The following is a 12,413-nucleotide window of genomic DNA, read 5'->3' as shown; positions in this document are numbered from 1 at the left end:
ATGTTTAAAAAAGAAATTTTCGAACAAAAATTTTCACGCGATTTTGATTAAAAAAAAAAAAAAAAAAATATTATTCTGACTTCACCCCAATATATTTGAAAATTTGTCAACGCCGATCATTCAAGAGAAAAAATAAATATTATACTTTTTGCTGAATGACAAAAATATTTTCCAGCATACCTCAATCACTGTTAGAAAAATATTGTACTATCAACATATATGTATATATATTTGAAAAGAATCGTAAACAAATATTGCAAACAAAATTATATTTATTTAGCTTCAATATATATATATATATATATATATATACAGAATAAAGTTTATAAATCCCATCTTATAATAATAAAACATATTTTCATAATAGATTTAATAAATATGTTTTTACTATAAAGAAAATAAACTTTGAATTGAGAAAAAGATGATTATAAAACGTTTTATACTATAATCCAGGTTTTATGAAAAGAGCCCTTATTTATTTATTTATCGAGAGTGAGTGAGAAAAATTTGTACACCGGGCTATATGAAATCATGTCAGAGATTGGTCAGAGTAAAATAGACTCGTTGGTATATTGACGCTTTTCGCACACAATGGACCCTTAATCCAAACGAGAGCTCTTTTAGTATGCAACGAGAGAAAAAGAGAGCCGAAGAGAGAGAGAGAGAGAGAGAGAGGGGGGGGAGGGAGAGTGGTAATGGTTTGATGGTGGTGGAATTATAAAGCGGGGTTCTAGAAATAAGTGAAAAGCCGTTGATCCTCGCGACCACAATGCCACACGCACTCACCTAATCGCATCAAGAGGTGACGGAATGTCAAAGACTTCCATTATTGTCCAATGCGAGAAATCCTTTCAATTCAAAAAATCCGCCAAATGGACACTCCAGTTATATATATGTATATATATATAGGGTACATTGTTCAAAATCAATCTGAAAATGACAGGCAAATACAGTGGCGTCGAATTTTTTTTTTTCAAACATTTCAAAAAAACATATATCTTAGAAAATATTTTTCTTTAAAATATATAAATTATTAAAAATCATCTTTAAATCAGTGTTAGAATTTCTCAAATGAATCACCCAAAATTAACTAAACTATATATATATTAATTAAAAGTAACTAAACTATTAACTTAAAGTAACTTAACTATTAATTAAAAATAACTAAAAGTAACTAAAAGTAATTAAACTATTAACTAAAAGTAGCTAAAAGTAATTAAACTATTAACTAAAAGTAGCTAAAAGTAATTAAACTATTAACTATAAGTAGCTAAAAGTAACTAAACTATTAACCTAAAGTAACTAAAAGTAAGTAAAGGTAACTAAAATTAACTTATAAACTATTAACGAAATGTAACTAAAAGTAACTAAACTATTAACCAAAATTAACTAAAAGTAATTAAACTATTAACTAAAAGTAGCTAAAATTAACTGAACTATTAACCTAATGTAACTGAAAGTAAGTAAAGGTAACTAAATTTAGCTGATAAACTATTAACGAAATGTAACTAAAACTAACTAAACTATTAACCTAAAGTAACTTAACTATTAACTAAAAGTAACTAAAAGTAATTAAACTATTAACTAATAATAATATTATATATATTTGGTTATATTTGTCTTTGGCTAGGAGAATTTGAAGTTATGATTGTCGGCCATAGCCTCAAACGCAAAGGTTCCTATGACCTTAAATTTTGAGGTTATATTTCGCTGGTTTAGTTGAATGACAAGGACACTTGAAATTTTCGTTGAAAAAGAGGACACGTGCATTTAAAAATAAAAGCACGTGTCCTTTTTTTCAACGAAAATTTCAAGTGTCCTTTTTTTCCACTAAATCAACTATTTGAATTAACGGCCTTGAATTCTGGTAACCTATGCCCTTGAATTTTGAGGTTATGTTTGATCTATGACCTTGAATCCTGGAAACCTATTATAATATTTTATACAATAATTTATTAATTAAACTATTACAATTGGCAGTGAATACAAGGTTAACATTTATAATATTAATATTATATTATAATATTTAATAAAATATAAATTTCTGGTTAAGTAAATAAAAAATATATGAAAAACTTACTTGATTTGCTTATAATTTTTTTAGCATATGATTTCGTACCATTCGATGGGTAATTTTTCATTAGTGAATTGTGTCACTTAGTGCAGGATTTTTTTAGTTAAAGAATTATCTTACACTTCAAATTATTTCGTTTAATAAAAAACTTTAAATATTACATTTAAATAATAATTAATAAATAAATTCTCAATAAATTCTTCACTTTAACTCACTAACTACTGACTGTAGGTTCCCCTTCGTTCCTGGAAAATGCTAGAAAGCAACTGAAAACTTGAAGGTTTGCCTTAGGAAAATTTTTGAAAAAATACTAAACATTTAAAAACATTTTCTTCCTCTCTTTGCATCTTCAAAATTCACACATTTTCTATCTAAATAAATCTATAAGAAAAAAACAGGTACTGAAAAACTTATAAAATAGGACCTCTTGCATCGAGAAACCCTTGACTGGTCATCCTAACGCAAACCAGATGTGGCAAACCTTTAAAAACGAAAAAATATTCCAATCTCTGATTTAGAGTAAAAATATTTTGCAGTATTAATAAAAAATCTTTTTTCTTGTTATCAGTTATGTTTAGTAGTTCTTACTCAAAATAAAATACTATAATTTAAATAAAATACTGTAAATCTCAGTTTATTATGTATTATTTTATTTATTTATTAGTGCCATTCTAAATTTTTACTTCTGCCATCTATGTGTTGTATCACCAATTAAGTATCCAAAAATTCAGAGACTGCAGTATTCATTTTATTTACTCCAGAAGATGTTCATATACTTTTAAGAGACTTCTGAAGACCTTCGAGATTACTCTGAATACTTTGGTATACTTAGGAAACTAAGATGATCCATTTGAAGATTCAGCTTAGTATACTCAGTGTACTGTCATATGGGTTTCGAATATTACGGAAGATGTTCAGGTATACATTGGAGATTATGTATACAAGTTAGAATACTATTTGGTATATACTCTATAAACTTTCAATACCGTTTGGAATACTATTTCGAATATTCCGATTACTGCGTATACTTATTCAAATACTGTTCATTTTATCCCGGGGAGGTTATGTTCGTATTAATACTAATATATGGGTAGATATATGGGTCATTCCACGTCAATTCGCCGCTGGTTTTGAGGGCCATTCCATATAAACTGTACCTAAACTTAATTTTTGACACGGTTAAGTTAGGTAATTTTTGAGGTTATGTTTGTTTTTTGGTTAGGGGTATTTGAGGTTATGTCTATCGGACATAGCGTCGTACCCAGTGGTAATCCTGGGGAGTTGCGGCTAAATTCACGGTTAAAATTCATATAAATTTTGAGGTTATGATCGTTTGTTTGTGAGTGGGAGGTATTCGGTTAGGGGGGATTTCCCGTTAAAATTTGACCTAAATTTGAAGTTATGTCGGTCAAACATAACCTCGAACCCAGTGGCAATCCTGGGACTTGCGGCTATATTCAGAGTCTTGAAACATCGGTGGCGTTGGCGTTTCTATATTAGTATCGATGTTCTCGCCTACGAATTCAATTCGCTAAGCATTGAAACTCGCGTGCCGTTCAGAATTTGTCTCGGGAATTTCACAGGATTGAATATGAGTCGCCGGAAAGTAAAACCACACATAAAATTCTGACGGCCATGTTAATTCAATGGGAGTCAGAAGTTTATATGCTGTTTTACTTTCCGGCGACTCATATATGTTACGTGGGAATTAACTATGTACCTATATATTAGTATTCGCATTAGAATTTCGTATCTCAAAACCTGTGTAAAAATGCATATTATTTATTATAATAACAATAATAATATATAATTAAACAAACATTTTTTATAAAAAAAAACATAACCCTAAATTCCCTAAACCAAGAAATGAACAAAACCTTGAAATTTAGATAAAATTTTAATATTTGCAAGCCTTTAAAAAATTAACCCTTAAAGTGGAAAATCATGGAAACAATATAAAAGAAACCTAATGAAGTCAGATAATAATTATGTGTGCAGCAGAAGGGCAAGTGGGTGGGTTGAAGTATAGACTTTAATTATTAGCTGTTTACAAAGAACAAATTAAAAAGCACTATAGTGGAATTAAAATGAGGATTGAATGATAATCGAAATCCGATTTGTCTGTTACTATAGATAGAAATATTCACTTCATTTGTATATAATATATATATATATATATATATATATATATATATATATATAACCAATATGTAGCTTTTATACATTCGTAAACGCGAAAATTTGCCGATGGGATGAGATACTTTATAAATTGCATCGAGAACAATTATTCCAGTGTGACTAAACAAATTATCGATTGGTTAAATATGGCAAATATATATATATATATATATATATATATATATATATATATATATATAAATTGTTAACTTGCGCAGTGTGTTCACGTACATCGAAAATATAATTAATAGGGTTATTGTTCTGAATCCAAGCGCTGTTTTTGTTCATTATAAATATATATATACTCTATATCACATTACGTTATTTTACTTCATTATATTCTGTACCTTTCTAAAATGAATTTTCGAGTTTATTTTACAATCGCGAATAATGGCTGTATATATTGTTTGTCTGTTACAGAATGTTCAATAGAAAATAGAAAATATTTATTATTATTATTATTATTATTATTATTTGTGAGCAATTTGAAATTTTTTTTATAGTTGCAGACAGTGTTGTCAGATGCCTATGGTGCTTTCCCCCTAGATGGCTAGATATTTTCCACTAAAAATAAATTTTTTCCACAAAAAATTTTTTTTCCTAATTTTCACTAGAAAAATAAAAATAAATAAATAGAAAACGTAAAAATTCTTAACTCAACACAAAATTTGAAATTTTTGACACTAATTATGCAAAAGTTATTTAAACTTAGAGAATAGTATTTAATAAAATTTAATATAGTTCAAGGTAATAAATATATAACAATAATGATAGACATTTTTTTGGAATTTCATTTATTTAAATATTAATTCCAGTTACAATTTATATATAAAATTTATGAACTTAAGAACATGGAATAGACATTGCATTAATAAAATAAACTTCACGAATAAACTGTACTAAACAGCAGTGCAGGGCTTGGCACGTAGAAGAGCATCCTTTCTTATAGAACTGTGTGACTAATTTTGATTGGCCCAGTCTGAACATTTGCTCAATCGCCATCAGTGTAACCAATTAAATTCACTTAAATAGTTTAAACTTAGTGACTACACTTTTAATACTTCAGATACAATTTACGTATGAAAAAATTACATTTAGGTAAATACACTAAAAAAAAAAACAGTAAAGAAGAAAAAAGATACTAAATTTCCTACTAAAATATTTATCGTACTAAAAATGTTACTGGAGGAGCAAAATCTTACTAAAGGACCCCGCACAAAACATATAGGGAAAAAAAGTTTCGGTCAAATTTTTTTATACTTTGCAGTTTTGTAGCTTATTATCTCCTGAACAAAAAATGTTAATGGCGAAACCCCCGAAATTCAATAGTTTTTGACTTACACTACGTTGAGCCTCAATAAATGGGAAAAAATTAATCAAGTTTCGTAAGGATTGCATAAGGCTTACTAAAAGCTTAAGTCTTCTTTACGGCTTAAAACTCAAGGCTCAAGGCTTGATAAAGACAGGCAAGGCAGGCTTATGGCTCAAAGCTCCATTAAAGCTCAAGGCTCTAAGCACTCCTAAGCACCAAGTCTTCTTACGACACCAGGGTTGATCGTAACTCAAGCTTTGATTATGGCTCAAGACTTGATAATGACTCAAGGCTTGATTATGGCTCAAGGCTTGGTTTTTGTTCAAATCTTGTTTATGGATCAAAACTTGATCGTGGATCAAGACTTGATTATGGCTCAAGGCTTGGTTTAGGCTCAAGTCTTGATTATGGCTCAAGTCTTGTTTATGACTCAAAGCTTGGTTATAGCTCAAGGCTTGAATATGGCTCAAGTATATGTTTATGGCTTATGGCTTGGTCTTGGGTCAAGACGACCACTAACTTGGCAACACTGAGTGAAGAAAAGACATTTTTTGGCCTTATTTGAGATCGGATAACATTAAGTTATTATTTATTTTTTTCCAAATAGGTTGTTACACTCAAATATGGCCGAAAAACGTCTTTTCTGCACTTTTAGATTAGAATGTCCATATTTTCTCTTCAATTCAGTAAAGTGCGAAAATCCGTTAAGTGTATATATGCACTAATTTAGCAAATTGAACAAAATGAATATAACGTATATACTATAATCTCGTTTGACATTTGAGTAAAGAAACACAAACAGATATGAAATTGAATAACAATAATAGAACAATGACTTTTCAAACCGCGAAGAAATAGCGTCTTTATAAATTTCATCTCTAAAGTAACAAACATGAAAGACGATCTAAATAGGATTATACAGACTGTTAGAAAATCACTATATACAATAGAAGGTATAACATAAGTAATCGTTTAACGAGCCAAAATCGGATTAGCTTCAAGCATAACAATGGTCGTTCATTCGTTTAAAGAGACGTTCCAAATTGTATATTCATTCACAAAATTTATTATTAGAATTTCACGAAACAATGTAAAATTTAATTGTTATCTCTTTGTTAGAGAATACAAACAACAAATAGTATTTATTTCAAAATCATCAGGAACAGAATTGTAAAAAATAGGTATGGATTGTAAAAAAAAAAGTCTTCTTTAATAGGGAAAAATCACAATAATGCCAAATTGTGGGAATATATATTTTTTTTAGAGGAAGGAAGAGAGAGAGAGAGAGAGAAAAGGAAGTAGCTTGAAAATCGGTGGCACTGGTTCACCGAAGCGTGGACATCGACGGCACCACAACTATTCATGAAGATTTCTCATAGAAAATCCTCGCCTATATATATGGTGGCTTAAAGCTTAGACCCTTATGTACTTGGGCCGTAGCTCAGAAATATATTTCAATAAAGCATTCAGGTAAAACCTTCTCCTATCTATATATGTGTTCCTGCGGTTTTAAGATATACAGATTCTACTGTAAGAAGGGAATGTCGGCATTCGAATTTCGAATCCCTTTATAGCTTGAAAATTAGTAACGCGTGGGTAGACTATTTACATCAGCTATAGGTTCCCTGAATCTGGGGTGCCCACGAGCCCGTATGACAAAATTGTTTAATTTACCATATATACAACCAAAAAATAATGGTCCTAGCTATATTTTGTTATTTTTTATTATTATTTTTGTAGATTTTTGTAATTTTTTCGTTAAAATACATCATTGTCGGGTATAATTAAAATTGGAATTTTTTTTTTCCTTTTGATGTGTGCGGTTGTAAAGATTTTGTTCAATAATGACATTAGTATAGCGATGTTAGCTAAATATTTTCCTCAGCTAACAAAATTATGGATTAAAATTTAGCGAAGAATTCTAAAGTATAAACTAAATATTTCAAACATACAAATGTCCAAAGGAATAAATATATACGAAACAACAAAAAGTACGTATAAATCATAAAAATGATCAGGGTTGCAACAGAAGTTTGTTTTTAAATTTCCATGACTTCTCTATAGGTTTCCCAGGACCAGTTTTGAGAAATTTAAATGTCCACTTTTTAATATATTATTATTAATTTTAAAGGGAAAATTTGGTTAAAAATGAAAAATAAAATTTAATATTGAAAAAATAGGGTTAAAAAATTTTGTTTGAAAAAAACTTTTTAGGTATATTGAAAAGTATAAATGAAAAATCAAAACTTCAATCTACTCTACTTTTTATAATTTTTTAAAAAATAAGTTTATATTTTGAGATTTTGTTACTTTCACATCGGACAATAATTTACCAAAGTATCAAGCTATTTTTCAAAGAAAATTTTTTTTTTTTTAAATATTAATTGGAATAAATTTCTAGGGATTTTTTCAAATTTCCATGACTTTTCCAGGTTTTCCAGACCTTTTTTTGAAAATTCCTCACTTTTTTAGGTCCTGTAGCAACGCTGAAATTTTAAAAAATACGTACTAAAATATTTTTATATTTATTTTCATTATATATTTTCAAAAGGACATATATATATATATATATATATATATATATATATATATATATATATATATATAATATAATATATATGAAATAGTATATAAAATAAAATAATAAAAATTGATAAATAAAATAAAAGCAACACAAAAATTATGCAAAAATTAACAACTGCCTGAAAAAGACTTTATAGGGCAGTTTACTGCCTAAAAAAGACTATACAGGGCAGTTTTCTGCCTAAAAAAGTCTTTTTTAGGCAGTTGGCCCAAACTGCCTTAAAAAGTGCTACTTTATCTGCCCAAAACAGGCACAAAAAAGACACTTTTTCATGTCAATGGCGAAAAAAAATATTTGATTTTTGAACAAACAAAAAATGTTTAGGTATTAAAATATATCAGTTGAAATGAAATTTGATTTTAATAATTTTGTGAAATGTTGCTATTTAAAAAATATAGAATTTTTACTACTTTAAAACTTTGTTTTTAAGAATACGTATATTTAAAATTTAGAACTAGAAATATAAATAAGAAAAATAAAAAAAACCGACAATATTGAAAAAATAGGATAATATTTTTTATGTAAAATGCATGCGATTAAGATATATCTTTCTTTTATTTTTCAATTCGCATGCATTTTACATAAAAATAATATTTAAAAATTTTCCTCAATATTTTATTACTTTCTTAAATTTTTTTTCTATTGTTCTTTTTAAATAAATATATTTTTTAAAATTAATAAATTTTAAATTGGTAAACCTTATTTTGTAAATCTGTTAAAAACTCATTTTTATCTTTAACCTTTAAACTGATACGTGCCGAAAAATCACACTAACTGATTTCACCGGTCTGTCAGACCGCTATTCCTTTTTTATGTTATTTTATTGATTTTAAATTTTGTAAAGTCAATTGTTGTATATATTTTTTATTTTTTATGATTAAAAAGTCAATTTCTATATTGTTTCGTTTTAATTTTTTTATTTTTACATAATTTAGAACGCTGTTAATTGAACTTTAAAAAGAAGTTATAAGCGATGAAAGTTTTAATAGCGGTCTGTCAGACCGCTAAATCAGTTTAAAGGTTAAATTACTAAAAAAGTTTTTTAATAATAACAATAATAATAATTTTATATATATATATATAAATAAAACAGTCCTTATCCAAAATATACAATCTCTCTTATAAAAATTAATAAATATAAAAATCATGAAATTAAATTCTATTGGATCCCCTCCCATAAAGTCCCATTGTCTAGGAATGGATCTCCAGGCATACATTTTTACGAGAATGTTAAATTGTCAAAAGAAATTTCTCAAAACGTGACTTTTTAATATAGTGTTTGTACGTTGATAGAAAATAATAAAAATTTGATTTCAAATGATGAAACAAAATAGGAAATATTGCAATTTTATGTACTTTTAGTCAGGAGGATTTTAATTGTCAAAATAAAAATATGTAAATACGTGACTTTTGATGTAGCTTAGTTATTAAATTTTAATCTAAATTTTTAATATACAACATCTATTCTAATATATAGACTCGATATCTTCATGCAGAAGCAAAGTGTACATGAATTGATCACAAAAAATTTATATTTCAACTTGAAATGTTTGTTTTTATTATTTTACTGTGTTATCTATACCTGCTGTGAGCAGTATATAAATGGTAGAAATTTATATTAAACACTATAAGTGTAACTAAATAAGTCTAAAGAAAAATAAGGCAGAAGGTAACTATAAAAATTACTTATAATTGACTGATATTTTCAATATTACATTGGTTAAAATTTGAAAATATGTAACAAAACTTGTTAAATTAATTTGATAATTTTTAAATAATTATGCATATTTTATATTCATGATGATTGCTCTTTTGACAATTGTCAATTACTATATAATTTATTAAATTCCTAGAAATGAATTTTGATTTTTTTTTTACTTATATCTTGTTTCAACACAACAATTATGACTTATCATACAAAATTTTAAAAATTCATAATACTAAAGATAATTTAATAGCACGTTAAATATTTTCCTAAAAAAAAATGTATAAAACAAAAATTTTGCATGAATAAATTAGGCAATATTTAAAATTTTTTCTAAATGTATAGTTAAAAATTATTTAAAATAACAATATTATTAAAATATTTATTAATTAAAATTTAAAAAGGCGCAATAATTTTGATACAATTTTTCAGATTCCAATCATGGCTATATCAAATGATGTAATTCATTATTTGGAAATTATTCTTATTCTTATTACGTTGTGCACCTGCAGCAATGCTTCTGAATTAAATGAGGAACAACTATCCAGGGATAAAGAAATTGCACGTCTCACAGCTTCAGGAATGGTTGAACCAGAATTGTTTTACGACTTAATGCACAAGGAAAATTTTGATAACAATTGCTCATTGTCAGATAGATTAAAGAAAATGGAGAATATTACTCATAAAGATATGTTTTCTCATTTACGTAATCGTGCTTTGTTCTATGAGGATAAAATGCTATTTGAACATATATATGATTTAGTAGCTCAGACGTATGAATTTTATAATATGTCATCTGTAATGAGTTTCGAAGATGTCTATTCCATTGTATATTACAGTTACACTGAAGATGGCTTTAAACAAATAAGACAAGACACAAATGAGGGTAGACAAATAAGGAATGCTTTATACAGATTAGCAATAGTACAATCCAAAGATCCAAGTAAATATCATAATTCTATATTCTATCGAGGAGAAAGCGAACTCAATACGTGGTATGAAACACATTATTATATAAATAGAACGGAAAAATGGACAAGATTTACTGGAATAACAGAAATTGAAGAATTAGCAGCTTTCGACGCTAGAGTGAGAAAAAATGCAGCTAACATGACTTCAACAGTTTATGAAATGCATTTTCCAAAGCCATTTTTGAATGCAAATATTAGTCAATTACTCATCCAGTATGTGAATACACCTGTATTTCTGGTTCTAGATACGGAATTTATTACTAATGAAAGGACCAGGTATTGGACGTATCCTAATATTGATTTAAGAATAAAAATAACTCATAATGATAAAAATTTGAGTATATTTGAGCAACAGAAAGAAGTAATGATAAAATTAAAAGAACTAAAAGATTCTGGCACGCAATTTTATGTAAACTGTGATTAAAAATTTTACTAGTAATTAATGTCTTACTGGTTTTTTTGGCGGTAAAATCAGAATGAAGAGTTTTTCTTTCTTTTTTTTTAAAAAGGATGTTTGAAATAAAAAAATTACATTCAAATCCTTTATATTTTTCATTGTTTTGGTTTTGTTTTGATTACACTTTAGTATTTAATTTATAGAAACTTTATGTTTATCTATATCCACTTGGAAAGATTCCCCGGAAAGTGCCCTCTGGAGGTTCTATCAGAATTCCGCCGGAACTTCCAACGTAATTCCATCGGAGTTCTAAAGAATTTCCGATGGGATTCCGACGGAGTTCCGATTAATTTTTTTCGAAAATTTTAGAGTCCTAATTCCGTCAGAATTCCGTCGGAATCCCATCGGAAATTCTTTGAAACTCCGATGGAATTCCAACGGATTTACGTTGGAAGTTTCGGCGGAATTCTGATAGAACCTCCAGGGGGCACTTTTCGGGGAATCTTTCCAAGTGGGTATATATAAAAATCTAATTTATAAAAATGTGTGCTCATAATAAAAAAATATTTTTCATTTGTCAAATTAAATTTACACAGAAAAAAGCTGGTGTTATTTTTGTTGCGAGTAATTTTCTCCAATGCTAACACCCATAAGATTTAACCCGCAGATTTAGGGTAAAATTTATTGCGTGTTATTTTAACACTAATTCTGGTGTTAAAATAACATTTTGTTTTTCCTGTGTAAAAAAAATAGTTAAACAACAATAAATTATATAAATTTAAATAAAACTTTTATTATTGCCTTTATTTATTTTACATTATTCCACTTTATGATTCTGAATTTTAAGTGTCAATTGAAACTTATTATAATTTCAAAATTAATAACCAATCAGAAATTTGTCAAAAAATAATTCGAACAAATTAAAAGATTTTGTTTTTCAAAATTTAACTTTTGGAAGTTTGGAAAATTCACTAAAAAATGGACTAAGCGTTCTTTTTTTGACTACCAATCAGTTTAAAGGTATTAAATATTTAATTTCATTTTAAATTACAAGTTTGTGGGGATTTTTTCTCTACTTTGATTTCGTGTCACTTTTCAGCGAAACTATATACAATATAGATATGTAATCCTTAAGTGCCGATAGAGTTTCACCGCAGGAGTTCACTTCATTTCCTATATATATATAAAGTGC

General features: G+C 27.4%; 1 protein-coding gene across 1 annotated transcript; it reads left to right on the top strand.

Annotated features, from left to right (window-relative positions):
* Positions 1-9,648: 9,648 nt before the first annotated feature.
* Positions 9,649-12,015, top strand: LOC127284866 (uncharacterized). Its single transcript, XM_051310564.1, has 2 exons — positions 9,649-9,817; positions 10,286-12,015. The coding sequence occupies exon 2, from the start codon at positions 10,295-10,297 to the stop codon at positions 11,246-11,248; it is 954 nt and encodes a 317-aa protein (XP_051166521.1). The 5' UTR covers positions 9,649-9,817; positions 10,286-10,294; the 3' UTR covers positions 11,249-12,015.
* The last annotated feature ends 398 nt before the right edge of the window (positions 12,016-12,413 follow it).

The sequence above is a fragment of the Leptopilina boulardi genome, unplaced genomic scaffold (genome assembly GCF_019393585.1).
Source record: "Leptopilina boulardi isolate dan_hultmark-lab unplaced genomic scaffold, ZJU_Lbou_2.1 LbouV2_327, whole genome shotgun sequence".
Lineage (NCBI taxonomy): Eukaryota > Metazoa > Arthropoda > Insecta > Hymenoptera > Figitidae > Leptopilina > Leptopilina boulardi.
Note: the sequence above shows the minus strand (reverse complement) of the source record. Positions and strands in the feature narration are given on the sequence as shown.

Bases quoted from the DNA above. Each gene is read 5' to 3' on its own strand.
- LOC127284866 (XM_051310564.1), top strand. From the start codon at position 10,295: ATGGCTATATCAAATGATGTAATTCATTATTTGGAAATTATTCTTATT.